Source organism: Saccostrea echinata, unplaced genomic scaffold, assembly GCF_033153115.1.
Source record: "Saccostrea echinata isolate AGI-Se365-2 ecotype Australia unplaced genomic scaffold, CSIRO_AGI_Sech_v1 ptg000001l, whole genome shotgun sequence".
NCBI classification, from domain to species: Eukaryota; Metazoa; Mollusca; class Bivalvia; order Ostreida; family Ostreidae; genus Saccostrea; species Saccostrea echinata.
In genome coordinates, this window is record NW_026889750.1 from 10,609,633 (window position 1) to 10,625,588 (window position 15,956).

At 32.2% G+C, this 15,956-nt stretch overlaps 1 protein-coding gene across 1 annotated transcript; it reads right to left on the bottom strand.

The window, feature by feature from the left end:
* Nucleotides 1-5,393: 5,393 nt before the first annotated feature.
* On the bottom strand, nt 5,394-15,198 carry LOC133185228 (ADP-ribosylation factor-like protein 1). Its single transcript, XM_061320334.1, has 6 exons — nt 15,132-15,198; nt 10,729-10,863; nt 10,396-10,477; nt 9,669-9,780; nt 9,160-9,338; nt 5,394-5,860 (listed from the first exon to the last, which is right to left on the bottom strand). Exons 1-6 carry the CDS (start codon nt 15,133-15,135, stop codon nt 5,830-5,832), a joined length of 543 nt encoding a protein of 180 aa, XP_061176318.1. The 5' UTR covers nt 15,136-15,198; the 3' UTR covers nt 5,394-5,829.
* Nucleotides 15,199-15,956: the final 758 nt, after the last annotated feature.

A 15,956-nucleotide genomic window follows, 5' to 3' on the forward strand; every position in this document is an offset into this window, starting at 1 on the left:
CACCACAGATTCTGCCACATCTGTTCCATTTTAGATGTTTTTTTGACTATAGACGATAAAGGCCATTAACAACTAAATTGCATGACAAACGAGATGACTTTAGCTTTTCCATCGTCATCTTCCTTATTTCTGTACATGTAGTAATATTCCACTATATGTATCACCTGCTTATGGTATTTGTGTCTCCCAACTTATTCGCTTCTCAGGAGCTTGCTCTGAGTACAATCAATTTTTAAGGCGAGGCAGGTTACTCACTGATAAGTTGACGATACAGGGATTTCAACAGCCTCGTTTATAGTCAGTATTTCGTAAATTTTATGGTCGTTATAATGACCTTGTTAGCAAATATGACCTATCATTGGGTCGTATTTTGGCTGAATTGTTTCATACCAATTGTTAGACCTTTGTTTTTGTACTGAATCGACTACAGATAGTTCCGTCTACCTGATCAATACACAGGACTCACGGCGGGTGTGGCCGGTCAACATGGGATGCTTATACTTCTCCTAGGCACCTGATCCCTGATTCCCGTGGAATTTCCAGGGGTCCATGTTTTATACCCTCTTCACATATTTGTAATGTTTGCGATTTTTTTTTTAGATTGATCACTGTTCGTTATTTTTACCTTTTACATTTGAAACTTAGGTAACTACAAAATGAAAGAATAGTTGGGTGTGAGTCATTGGAAGGTCAAGATAAGAAAATAATCACACAACTGAATTGCTCTCACGAATTTATATCTTAGTCTATGAAGTTTGATTTAAAAAAAGTTTAAGGTCATGGGAAGGTCAAAGTCATAAAGAAAGGCATGGTCAGAAAATTATGACAGAGGTAAAATTGCTCTTACTAAATACGTAACTTTAAATAAATATATTTTGAAAATGAAGATAAGGTCATAGGGAAGGTCAAAGTCAGAAAATTATGAAGCAGGTGAATAGCGCTCACCAATTTGTATTAATATGAAGTTTAATGAAACTTGTTTAAAACTTTCCATTTAGTATGTATCAGTGTTTGAGTTTTGATACAATATCTTGAATAGTTACTCAGAGAGTAAGTTAAACACAAAATAGGGAATATTGAGGTACAGGTGAAAGGAAAGATCAAAGTAAGAAAATAATGCCACTATCGTATTTTACTCACCAATATGTACCAGTGTATGAATTTTGGTTAAAATATCTTCATCAGTTACATTGAAAGTGTGACGGACAGACAGAAGGATCGAAGGACAAAAGGTTGGAAGGAAGGACAGGCGGGCAGCACAAACACTATAATATGTCCTGGCCATATTTATGACGGGACATGAAAAAGTCTTACGCTTAAAAAAAATAATTCCCTCGGGAAACGAAAATGAAACTGCCATTGAACTGTTGATTGACAAGACAATACCTGTATTGAAAACAATTGCCACTTCGAAATACACTTTATAATAGTCGTAAAATTCTCCTGAACATTTCCAATGGTTGTAACATTGACCTTTTAGATTTTACTAGTTTCTACTTCTAAGCTTCTACCGGAAGAACGTCTCCTAGGGGCTACTGTAACAATTATACACGAGCGGAAACTGTGGGTTATTAAACCGTTGATTTTTATGAGCAAATAATTTGTGTTTATTTGATGACAACTTTGTAGGTAATAATAGATGATTGCATTGAACAATTAGTTAAAAATAGAGGAAGCACATTGCTACTAGATCCAGAGACAAGACTGTATAATGGTTGCTCGTGAGAGAGAAAAACACATTTATTTCATTTAGAAGATCAATTGATGGAAATTAATGAGATACGTCGTGTACGAATTGCGTTACCTTACTTTAAACCTGTAGCCTTATTTACCAATATTTCTTTTGACTAAAATCTAGTCTTTTGACTTGGATCTAAAATTCATAGATGGATGTGACTTCTCTGCAACTGTATCACATTTCGCATGATTATTCAGCAAGTGCCCTTTTTTCATGATACATATATGGTATCGCAGGTTTTCGTATTGTTGCTACAAAATCAGTTCCTTATCTAATACTGACTTCATTTCAAGTTCTGTAAATATTTTTGATTTTGAATTTACCAGGTGAAAGTAAATACACAAAATTTATAGTATGTTAATTGTAAAGAATGAGGGTGTACAGGGCAAAGGACAATCAACCGCTATCAGACATTTCTATATTTCAAAGTTCGTAGAAAATTTCAATTTTATACTCACTTTTCAGTCATTTAAACGTTTATGCAGAATGGAGACTTGACTCATTCATAATATTCAAAAATCTGTTTTTATGGCTACGATAAACCCATTTACATGTACCACTATATAGGCTTAATTGTCAATTTAAAAATAAATCATCAATCAAAAAAAATAATTCAATGAAATACATGAATCAAATCACGTTAAAGAGAAAATACTAGTGTATTTTTTTTCTGGTCGTTGTTGAAAAATATAGCCTTTCTTTGAACTTTGATAATTGAAAAATATATTGTCTCAGAGCGGGGGATAGTCCTTGCTTAGTATTCCCTCATCTAAATCTTGAAAAAATAATTATACATGTACCTATGTTATTGATATATCTATATCTTGGACCAACAGGTTTTTAAAAAAAATTAATGTTAATTACTTATTTTCTAGTTGAGTATTAATTATTTTGAATTGCTTTGTTGTTATCATTGTGTATTTCCAATTAATAAATGTTTTATTTTTCGATATTGGAAGTAATACAAATGTATCTGAAATTTCCAACTTTCATTTACTAAATGCAGCACTTAAAAAAGAAAATACTTTGATTTCTCCATTTTCGATTGTTAATCAATAGATTCATCTTGCAAACTGCTTAAAACGTGAATCATCTACTGATCGTTTAATTTCAATTGCTAATTTTCAACAGCTACTAGGAATTTCAAAATAAAGTGTTTAAATGTTGGATACGCAATGTAAATAAACTGAAACCTATTACATGTATTCGGAAGCAAGGGTATATTTTTAGATGTTAGATAATTTGAAAAACCATTTGACAGCATTGTTTTGACACATAAAACGTAACTTCAAATCGATATAGTGTTTTTGTGACAAAACTGTAAATACTTGATATTTGTTATTTATGATAATTATCATTACAAAAAAGTATGACATTTGAGCAAGCCGAAGTGTGAAAAAAATCGTTATGAAAACACCCCAGATCGTACAGTTTCTTATACTACTCCTTCCAAGGAGTCGCGCATATGTCATTGACAGATTGCCAGATTTAAATTGCAGATCTTAAAAAGTGCATAATATTGCTACAAATATATTGTTTTCAGTATATTTCCAGTTATAACTCATCTGAGGCAATGGATTCATGGCAAAAATTCAACAACAACAAAAAAATATATATGATAAAAGTCCTTTAATGCAATAGAGTGCAGGGCGGCGATACAGTTGTCATTGTTGCCAGTACAATTGACTGATTAAAGATGAAGTTGATTTTTCAGGATACTAGTAACCATTTTGTTTAGCAGCAAGGCTGGGGAAATACATTGAACAGCACTGAGGCACCTCTAAGCCCTGATCATTTATCTCTTTTATGTAGCACAAGAATCTCCAACTCGACATTTAGATATATTGACGACGTATTATCAATTAACAATAGTTACTCTCATTCATATGTCGACTCGAAATATCCCAGTAAGCTTGAAATAAGATACCTCAGAGTCTGACACATTTGTTTCATACCTGGATAATTAACTAGAAGAAGACTTTAAAGGTAACCTAACAACCAAGTTTATGATAAACGTGATGTCTTCAATTTTTCAATCATCAACTTCCCTTACTTATGTAGCAATATACCCTTATCACCTGCATATGGGGTTTTTGTCTCCCAGTTGATTCGATACGCAAGAGCATGCTCTGCGTATGAACAATTTCTAAAACGATGCGAGCTACAGTACTGTATTGACAAACAAGCTGATGAAACAGTGATATCAACGGTCTCGTTTGAAGCCATCATTTCGCAAGTTTATGGTCGATACAATGGCCTTGTAAGCAAATACAACCTTTCATTGTCAAATGCTGACTGACTTCTTCATACTAGTTGTTAGGCTATTATTTACACACTGAACTATCTACGGATTTTTTTTTCGTTTTTCCCCTATCATGACAAGGAGCACACGGCGGGATTGACCGGTCGGCAAGGGAAACTCACTCCTCAATGGCAACTGATCCCGCCTCTGTTTTTGGAGGTCTGCCTTTGCTCTGTTCCCAATCTAAATGTTTAAATTGACTTTGAACTTGAATACCTCAATGGCAACTGATCCCGCCTCTGTTTTTGGAGGTCTGCCTTTGCTCTGTTCCCAATCTAAATGTTTAAATTGACTTTGAACTTGAATACTGTTCGTCTATATTTTATTGTACATGGACTTTAAAGAATAAACAATTCCAAAACACAATTTGGAATACAGTTAGATACAGGTAAATATTTCCAACTTTCAACAGTTCAGAAACGATAGATATAAATCTGCAATAAAGTGACGTGAAATTAATAAAGTTTGTCTTTAAATGCATTTTTCTTTCGCTCTCTATTAGTGGCGAACATGTAGCTAGACGTACTCCGATTCACCCTAATGTCCGAATCGCTTACAGAAAAAATTAATTTTTTTTCTTGACGGAGCCTATTGAATCTCAAAATAAACTGATAAAATCTCATTTCAAAACCATTTTTATCTCGGATCTAAATAGTCCGGACGGCCATGTCAATTCATCAACCTTTTTATACTGTTATACGTATCCTGTTCTGCATGTACAAAGAATTCTGAAAGAAACCTTATTAACATTGATAAGGCAATGCAACTTTAATTTACTGTTAAATTTCCGACAGCTGTACGAGCCATCAAAGTTAATTGAATTCGACTGAATTGAAAAACGCATGCATTTCCTGGCAAACTTAATATAAAGACTGGTATAAATAAGAGGGTAATGGAATTCCTAAACTATGGACTGTCAATCCTTAACAACTTCCTGACATCTAGAAAATAGATGTTTAAAAAGAAATACTAATGCGCTTTAAATTAAAGCAGTTTAAAGAGGTGCTACTGTTATGTTTTTAAAGCTGATCCAAGCATCCAATTTAATCCTTTTCAGTGTAAATGACAGAATTTTAACACAGCTCTATCTCACCCTTGAAGAGGTTTTTTTTTTCCTGCTTCAGTGCAAGGTCACTTGTGCAAAGTGAAATAAAGATTACCAATCATGAATATTGGTACAAAAATTCCTTTTGCTTGTAAGTCCAAATAAAGTGGGAATCTTCCTTTTACAGCAATTTTAATACATGTTTTATGTACATGTATCTTTCTTAAATTATATATCTTTAAAAAAAGCTGGTTCAAAGGAATAATGTTTAAATATACTTTAAGTAAAAAGCAATTTGAGGAATGATATCCATGTACATAATTCTTAAATATGCTAGGTTTAAGTTTATTGAAAAAAATATGACAATAATGCATTTCCATTCATGGTAATTTCCATTCATTCAACATCCACACAAATAAATATGAAAAATGTAACATAAAATATAATTCACAGTGTAATGTTTACTACAAACCAGAAATCCCCCACACATCTTGCAGCAACATGGAAAGGATACCACTGAACATTTAGGCTTGATGCTGCTTGGTCACTGAATCACTGTCATTCCACAATATTGTCATATAACAATACATAGCACAGAAATATACAATCTGCATTAAAAACCCACAGAGATAATGTTGCACGGTTTGTTGTTCATGTTGCAAGAGATGTGAAACTTTTTTTCCACTTCAGTCAATTTTTGGAGGACATCTTCTATCCTTGGAATTCTTCATTTTTTTTTTTAATTTATTTCTGCTGAGTTAGAGTATTTGCAAGCCTGTAAAAAATTAAAATGTTACTATTTTCAGATTCATAATTTTTCTTTCAATATCAAAATCAAAAGTGGCTAAGCTGTATGTGTACAGTGTATTTTGACTGATGTGACCTTGAACCTTTATGTGATCTTCACCTTTATTCAACATTCTATCTCATCAGGATGCAGATCTCCATGTAATTTCACACAAATGATATTTAACAAACTAAAAGTATTTCTTTATGAGTAGATTAAATTTGTGTGACACTTTATTTTTGAGAGATAGCTATTTGCCATTTAAAGAAAGTCAAAATTCACAAATTAGGGTTATTGTTGTATATAATCTTAAGTAATTACATTGTATTTATACAAATATATGTGAAAATGAAATTTCTGGAGCAGATAGTCTCTCATTATTAAGCAAAAATAAATTTCACAGAAAGTGATTTGTAGTAAATGAAAGTGTGCCCTCAATTATACAACAAAATATGTGATGGATGTCATGACTAAGGTGACACTTAAAAAAAATCTTAATCTTGTATAATGTGTACATAACCATGACGTTTGCACATAATAATACTTCCATATCAAGCTTTAACAATCCCAATTAATTTATTATACTACAGATAATAATGAACTGTCAATCAGTAGTACCTTGCCATTCATCAATCTTAGCATAATCTGCTGTTTGAAGAAACAAGACTACATTCTGAAATGCTTTGGATTTATTATTTCCAATAACAAACAATTTATCATTTAAGCTATCCATCTTGCATTCCAGACTTAATATAGAAATGCTTGCACATCCCTAAATTGCCTGTATCATCAACTGCTCATGTGCACTAATGAGAGACTAATTGAGCATTTTTCCAGTGAACAGTTTTATTGCCATGAAATCAATGGGTAACCAATAATAAAGACCAATCAAAGGCCATGTGCTATTTCCTTGAGAGTGACCATCTCTAAATACAGTATTTACTGAGGCTAGTGACCCCCCATCTTAAGGAAGTAATCTCCAACAGAAATCAGCCTGTCTCATTGTGAGATCTACTGGGTAATTTACAGGCTGGCTGGATGTCTGCAGGAAGGATGTTATAAACATTCATCATCTACGATTTGTTGTTTGTGACAATCACTCTATTATCATGATATTAATAAAATATTGTGTATAAAAAGATAATAATACTAGTCCTTCTTCTATATATGAATTCCCCATTTCAGTTTCACCTAAATCAATAACATAATCTATTTAAGGAAAGGTCCTCATACAAACAGTTTTTTTTCAAAGTGCTAACAAATCTGAAAACTTGGCTTAATATTAATTAAAGTTTATATTTTTTGATGCATTGTTAATACATGTATACCAAAACCTTCTCTAAAAACTTCTATAAATAAGAAATGTATGCAATCATTACAAAGTCTTAATTGTAAGCATGAAAACTACATGTGTTAAGTAAGAGTTTTAATTTAGACAAAGTGGATATGAAAAGAAGACAATGTCCTCGTGTTATATGCAATTCTAAAACAGGTAATTTTAAATTGCAGTTATGGCAAAATATGAATGCTCAAGAGAAGGAAAACTCAATTTTATTGTTCCTAGGATAAATTCTACTTTGTAACAAACAAATGGTCACTATATCATAACTAAACTATTATGATTCATTTTTCGGGGGGGGGGGGGGGGGGGGGGGGGGGGTGTTGTGTTCAAATTTCATGACTGGCCAAAAAAAAAAAAAATTATGGACTTCTATTTTATCACAAGTAACCAGAAGTCTCTGATGAGACTGTAGCTCTACTGGTCTGTTTGTATAACAAAAGAAAAGTAGCACTTGGATTTGAAACATTGCAACATGCAACAATAATTAGAATTATGTATCTTAATGTAGTCTACTTCTGTGCCAAGTTATATTGAAATCAAATGAAAACTGTAGGAGGAGTAGCGTTTTGAAAGTATTTCACGGAAATTTCTATTTTTAGTAACCATGACCATTCACTCAAATAAAAAAACAGAAATACATATTATGTATTGTAGTGTATTCTAACTGTGTGCCAAATTAGATTGAAATCAGACCAAAATTGTAGGAGGAGTAACGTTTAATGGGAATTTCACAAAAATTTCTATTTTAAGTAACCATGGCAACACTCTTCATCGAATTCAAAAACCAATGCAATAAATTATGTATCTTAGTATAGTCTTCTTGTATGCCTAATTATATTAGAAGTAGACTAAAACTGTAGCAGGAGTAGTTTTTTAAAGGAATTTCACAGAAATTTCTATTTTTAGTAACCATGGCAACACTGTCCATTGAATTCAAAAACCGATGCACTAAATTATGTATCTTAGTGTTGTCTACTTGTAAGCCAAGTTATATTGAAATCGGACCAAAACTGTAGGAGGAGTAGCGTTTTAAAGGAATTTCACAGAAATTTCTATTTTTAGTAACCATGGCAACACCGTCCATCGAAATCAAAAACCGATCCACTAAATTATGTATCTTAGTGTAGTCTACTTGTGTGCCAAGTTATATTGAAATCGGACCAAAACTGTAGGAGGAGTAGCGTTTTAAAGGAATTTCACAGAAATTTCTATTTTTAGTAACCATGGCAACACCGTCCACCAAAATCAAAAACCGATGCACTAAATTATGTATCTTAGTGTAGTCTACTTGTGTGCCAAGTTATATTGAAATCGGACCAAAACTGTAGGAGGAGTAGCGTTTTAAAGGAATTTCACAGAAATTTCTATTTTTAGCAACCATGGCAACACCATCCATCAAAATCAAAAACCGATGCACTAAATTATGTATCTTAGTGTAGTCTACTTGTGTGCCAAGTTATATTGAAATCGGACCAAAACTGTAGGAGGAGTAGCGTTTTAAAGGAATTTCACAGAAATTTCTATTTTTAGTAACCATGGCAACACCGTCCATCGAAATCAAAAACCGATGCACTAAATTATGTATCTTAGTATAGTCTACTTGTGTGCCAAGTTATATTGAAATCGGACCAAAACTGTAGGAGGAGTAGCGTTTTGAAAAATTGTTTACAGACAGACGGACAGACAGACAGACAGACAGACAGACAGACGGACGGACGACGGACACCTTACTATCGCATAAGCTCTTCTGGTCTCTGACCAGTAGAGCTAAAAATGTAGTTTGTTGATCACCTAATTTCATGGTTCAGTTCTACTATGAAAACAACGAAAATTTGTGTTTGATGATGAAACCACAGAACTTTTCTAATCAACAGAAAAATCTCCACGTTTAGTTTATGTACATTACAATCAATTACAAGCAAGCAGTGTTTTATTTTGGACCTACCATTCCATAGCCTCGTCTAGTCCTGTGCCTTTAATGGCTGATGTTTTGAAGATTTGGTATTTATGTGTTGTAATTGAAGTCAGGCCTAATGCACTAGCTACCTCGCTGGGTGTCATGGCTCCTTCAATGTCTTGTTTGTTAGCAAATATTACTAAGACAGCTTTCTTTAACTCATCTTCCTGTAAAAACAGTGAAAAAATATTTAAAGAAGAATTAGCTGTAGCATGCATATTTACACCATTTTTTAGAATGAATGCAAAAACTTTGGATTTCTGCAATGATAGTTAAGCCAGAAATAACTGCTGTTAAGAAAACGGATGCTACTTCTTTAGACTGTTGCATATAATTCTGTACAAGTCTTTATACAAAAAAAGGTATATATTCTGAAAGATATTTCTTATAAAGAGTGCACAAACATATTTTTTCACAAAATCACATTTCATCTGTCTTTTATTTTCTTGATTTTGACAGCAGAGAAACTGAGATAATATATCTGAGATGGACCTTACCTCTAACATTGAAAATAATTCTTGTTTGGATATTCCCATTCTTTCTCTATCCATGCTGTCTACTACATATATGATAGCATCTGTATTGGAATAATAACATCTCCAATATGGCCTGAAACAAACATGAAACAGGAAAGATAACTCAAAATAAAAAAAAGTATTAAATCCTATTATGGATTACTTGCTAACATAATAAATCATTTGTATCAAGCATATTCATGTTGCAGTATACCGTATAGTATAATGTGCATCTTAGCATAAAATTTAGTGCAAAAGTAGGGTCATCAACTATTTGGTGCTTCGATTGCATAGATCTCCTTGCAAATAACCACAGCACAGTTTACTCATTCAACAGTGTTATCTGTTCAATACTAAGACTTGAGTCAGGTTAGTCTACACGGTTCCATAATATGAATGCAATGATCCCATTTGATGTTCTTTTTATGTGACTGTAAAAGGCTCCAAGAAAACTAAACTTTAGCTATAATCAAGGCAAATACCTGGTATCAAAACAGGAGCACACAACTGTCAAGATTCAATTTATTAAGTTACTTTGTAACTTACAATGTACCTAATAGTAACTTACATGTACCTAATAGTAACTTACCTAATAGTAACTTATCTAAAAGCAACTTATCTTATAGCAACTTAACTAATAGCAACTTATTTAATAGCAACTTATCTAAAAGCAACTTATCTAATAGTTACTTACGTAATAGTAACTTACCTAATACTTGTTTGTCCTCCCAGATCCCAGACCTGGAATTTCAAGTTCTTGTACTGTACTGTCTCCACATTAAATCCAATAGCTAAATTCATAAACAAACAAACAGTATTATAGGGTATTTTTAGTTGCATATATATATCTTAGCTTATTTAAGGCTATGAACATGCTGAATTCATTGAATAACTTGAAGATCAACACATCCTAGAGTTTGTGTTAATCATTAATGCATGGCCTTCATAAAACATATTGTATTAAAGGTGGAGATTTAAGGAATATTTGTCAAAGATTTTTTCAAAACATAAAAGAAGTCAAGATGATTTCTTTCCAACTTACTTGGAATTGTAGTGACAACTTCTCCCACTTGTAATTTGTATAGAATAGTAGTTTTTCCTGCACCATCCAACCCCAAAATCAGAATCCTCCTCTCTCTTGATCCAAATAGTCCAGAAAAGTAACTCCATATACCACCTGTTAATGCATAAACCAGTCAGTAATTTTTACTATTACTTTCTACTTTACTACATGTATATTTATATGTTCAAAGTAGCCATTTTCACAGATATACAAACTCAGACAATAAACATGATAAATGGATTCTACATTTTAGTGTCAAATTGTTTCACCCCTACTTCTTTGGAAAAAAAAAATTGTAAACTTGCTTCATGAAATATGCCTAATTTGTAAAAACATGCAGAAATACTGTACAGATCGATGTTGATTTGGCTTCACTAGATAGTCAACTAGATAACTTCAATTAATGTAAGCAACACTATGATGCAAAAACAAATTCTGGTGGTCCCTTTATTAAATGCTTCTGATGATTCATTCTAAAGAATAAAGATTCTAACAAAAATAATTTGGTCTGGAACTGATGTTCTACCCTCCATATCACCAGTGAATTGTCAGTCAAAGTGATCAAAGCACAATGAACATTGTAAAAAAAAAAAAGAAAAAAAATAGTAGACTGTTTCTGTCACAGGTCAAGTAATGATTACAGCTGCAGTTTAAGGAGGGATTCTTCTCATATTTCTTGTATTTAAAAATTGATGAAATTTCCAGAGATTCAAGAAGACATAATCACTAAGTGATGGTATCAGTTAGATTAAATTTGACCATTTTATTTTAGAACCAAGGTCAGGTCAAGGTCATATCTTTATCCTTCACATTAAAAATTTTAAAAAATACTGTTGTCAATCATGAGATGCCTACTTCAATTTCAAGTTTAAATGTTTTTTGTTTTGCGTATAAAGGTATTACCATAAAGGGTCTTTCAGATGATACTACCAAATCGACATATAATTCTACTAAAAGAGATTTTGGCTAATCTGAATTTCCTCTATTTTTCCTACATTTTTAGGATATTTTAGTTATTTTCATATGCTTCCTATATTTAAATTTTTCTTATTTTTACATATGGTAAAGGAATCATACAAAGATACAAATTGATACAAAAACAAAAAGTTTTGACTGTTTACTAAAGGAGAAAAAACACTTTTTACAGATTTTTTGCTCAAATCTGTACTTAGATTGGAAGCTTTTAAAGACTAATAAAATTTTAATTTGTTTGGAAAATCATATTTATTTAATTTATTTTAAAACTTCAGTCCTTTATTATTAATTTTACTTACACCGACTTTTTTAAAATCTTTGATTGTTTAAAATTTTATAATTAAATTCATTGTTCTATGGTAATTTTGAGAAGCAGAAAAGGAGATTTTTTTCATACGCCGTTGTTCCGCAAAAAATATAGTCCCTGCTATATTTCAAACTTAGTTTACCATTTCTATTTAAAGTTGTACAACTATGATGATTTCTTAAATCACTTACATGTAAATATATAAGACATATAAGCAAATATACTTTGAATATTTCACCTTATCAGAAACCAGACAAGAATCCCTCCTTAATAATGTTCAAAATTAATAAAATATGAGAAAGAAATAATGGTCTTACTGCTTTTCACCTACGATAATGTCACACTTGGTTTTGATTATACATTTTGCAGTACTTCTGGGCTTGTTAATTCAGATGGTTTGGGGTAAAGGTGGTAAGGATTTACCATGTTAACCATGTTAACTTTCTAAAATTTATTACAACAGATTGTTAACACACATGTAATCATAAGGAATTAATATTAAGCAAGGGCATTGAGCAACACAAAGTGCCTCCTGCATGGCACGCTCTACTGACAATGTGACCCAACAGGAAATTTGAATTCTATTCAAATCTACACAACACACTATTCAAAAAAATTTGAGAAACTCCTAATCTTCTTTGTGAGCACTGTAGCAATTTGGTTGCTACAGAATAGCAAACAACTTACCTTTAAAGAGTTACAAAAAAAGAATATTATGGAATCTCTCTACCATATCATTGGTGTACATAACATATCTTTGTGGGTGATGTCATACATTTGTCAGTCAGTGCATTAAAGAAAACATCTGTTTTTTTCCCCCAATTTTTAATGGCATTGTCCAAAATTCTGGGTTTTTTTCTTCTTTCAACCTCTCAGCCATGTTAAAATAACTGAACAGATCAAATCTCTTCAAACTTCCTTGGTACATTTGCTCTGTTGAACTAAATCATATCATTTATCCCAACGTTTCAACTTCCAGACGAAATTTGTGAGGAACAATTTATATTTATATATACCACGTCTGTTTTAGTAATTCAGACCCTTCTTTAAATCCAGACAATTTTCTCGGGAACACAAGCGATGATATTTCTAGTTTAGTACAGTTGGGCTTAATTCATCTGGATGCTTGTGTTCCTAAGCAATTTGTACAGATTATTTTACATTTAGATGTACCAAATGTCCTGTGCAGTTTGAAGAATGGATCTTAATTGAAACTGAGTAAGCACATGTATCTGCACTCACCCTAACTGTTGCACTGTCAACATAATAAAATCATCCAAGTTAAGTTTGATATTTTTCTTGGAAATATAATATTATCCCATTCTTCATGTATGAAATATACATTGATAATTTTTTTTTTCTAATGAATTACACACGAGAGTAATCTGGAGTGCAAATAGATAGTTTTTGACAGGCCTGAATTTAGCAAGAGTTATTTCCCATTGGCCGCCATATTGGAGGTCAAACGAGCGAATTTTCCTCTTTGAGCAACCAATTTTAAACTTGTATGGCAGAAGTAAAAGGGCAAAAATCTTCAAAATACTAAACTTACAAATTAAAGGAAGCTTGTGTTAACATAAATTTGTAAGAAAAATTGTGCTATCTTCTCCCATTTGCCCAGTATGACAAGTTTAAATTGGTTGAATAATGAAGGAATTCGGGCATGTATACTTCCAATATGATGACCAACAGGAAATAACTCTTGCTAAAATCATGTCAATCAAAAACTATAATCTGCAACCACTAAACCCAGAATTACACATAAAGTTCTGTGCTTGCATCAAGGGTCACACCCAGACAGAAGGTTCATTAGTTAAAACTGACATTGTCCTATAGACCCAAACGGTTTAATAAAATTCGTATCGTGTGTTGTCAATGTAGGAAATTTAACATGACCCTTCTCCGTTTTGCTATAATGCAACTATTTACATTTGCAAATGTTTTCTTTTATATAACACTATTTAAGCAATGTGTATCTATAACTGTATAAACACAGGTTCCTCATGTCATAAATGTTCGACGTAGTTTCTTAGTGACATCATAATGGATCAAACTTGTGTAGTTGAGTTTTGAAAAACAAAACATTTCATGCATTAAAGATTATCCTAACATGCCTAAGGCAAATATATATTATAAAGAAGTCACAAATGTAAACATACATTTCTAAGTAGAGAGAACGTTCTATCGTTAAAATGATATTGTCCTACAGACCTGGTTTAACGATAGAATTCGTTCCGTGTATTTGCAATGTAGCGAAATAAACATGGGTGATAACTCGAACTCAGTGCTTTTATTATGATCAATCCAGAGAGTTCCGAATGTCAACATGGCATGTAAATTTGAAGCGAAAAAAAAAAAAGGTTGAGAAAATGAGTTGAGTTTCGTCTTTATATGGATTATTTTTTCGGTTAAAAGGCATATACAATCTCAGAAAGGTTTGTTATGATTAATTTGGTAGTTATTCTCAGTGCAACTCCTATTGTATACTTCAAAATCATTTCGGAGTGGATCCACTCCGATTTGCTACATTGCAAGTACATGGGACGTATTCTAACTGTGGTGAGGGCTTGTCCCAAGACACAGTTAGATTATTCTAACTAATTTGTAAGTAATAAGGTATCATTTTTAAACATCTATCGGGATATAAATATGGGTTGGTCGCACGATCAAATTCCATAAAGCCTGATTTCGGCTTCATGGAATTTGATCACGTGACCAACCCGTATTTATATCTCAAGAGATGTTAAAAAATGATACCTCATTTTCTTAAATATAAGACTTTTTTCCGTGGTAGGGAGCTTGTCACGAGACACATATTACTCTAACTACATTAACACCGTCAATATTTTATATCTGTTATTTGAATTCAATGTGCCTGACAAGTATGATGCTATTCTGTTCAACTGTACATATATATCGATAAATGTAAAAAGTCCAAGGACAAGGGAATCGGGGAGTTGTCTACCTTCAAGAGATAATTCGGGTTACATAGTAGCTAAGAACAAAGCATACATAAATCAAATATGCTGGGTTGTAGGTAATAAATGAATTACAATTTTCTTTGACGTTTGCATAAATATAAAGAAAATTATTTATCTACCCATTTCAAAGAAGATGATCGTATGATGTATGGTTGTATCTGTCAAACGTGTACACAATTTCTGCGCATGCTTAAGTGATATGTAAAGCTAGAGGCTTTATTTCGAATGAAAAACCACAAAACTGCGTTCCCGACGGTATACACGGTATATAAGATAGCATTAGTTGTTTTTGCTTTTTCAATGATATGTCAATGGACAATTATATTTAAATTTTTGTATTCTCTTCTCTCTCTCCCCCCCCCCCTCAAAAAAAGTATAGAAAATTATCAGTTACTATTAATCGGATAAATACGGAAATCAGTCATAAAAACAACTGCCGGGCACGCTAGATGTACTAGCTATCATTTTCTAAATTGCTTGTTAAGCTTTCCATTTAGTGGTAAATAATTACTTCATAATATTTTAAATTAAAAAAAAAACAAAAAACAAACAACCTTTTTGCATAACCTTGTATCTACAAAATATATCATAGAATGTTTTAACCCGAAAGCAAATGATATTTTGTAACGTGTCATATACAATGTACATGTATATACACAATGTATATAATTATATGTTTGACTAACAACCACAGGTGTTTCAGGACCCCCCCCCCCCCCAATTATAGACCTCCTGGCCTTTCTTTTTCTGATGAATTATCTTTTAATGAAATATTTGTGATCTAATCCATACTATCAATCCGAAAAATAACCTAAAAAAAACCTTTTTATGATCATTTCTAACCCACTGTAAATAAATCTACAAATACACTTGTATGTGGTACATGTAATTGTAAAACAGCTGTGAAATTTTTTTTTTTAAAGAAAGATTATAGAAAATATTCA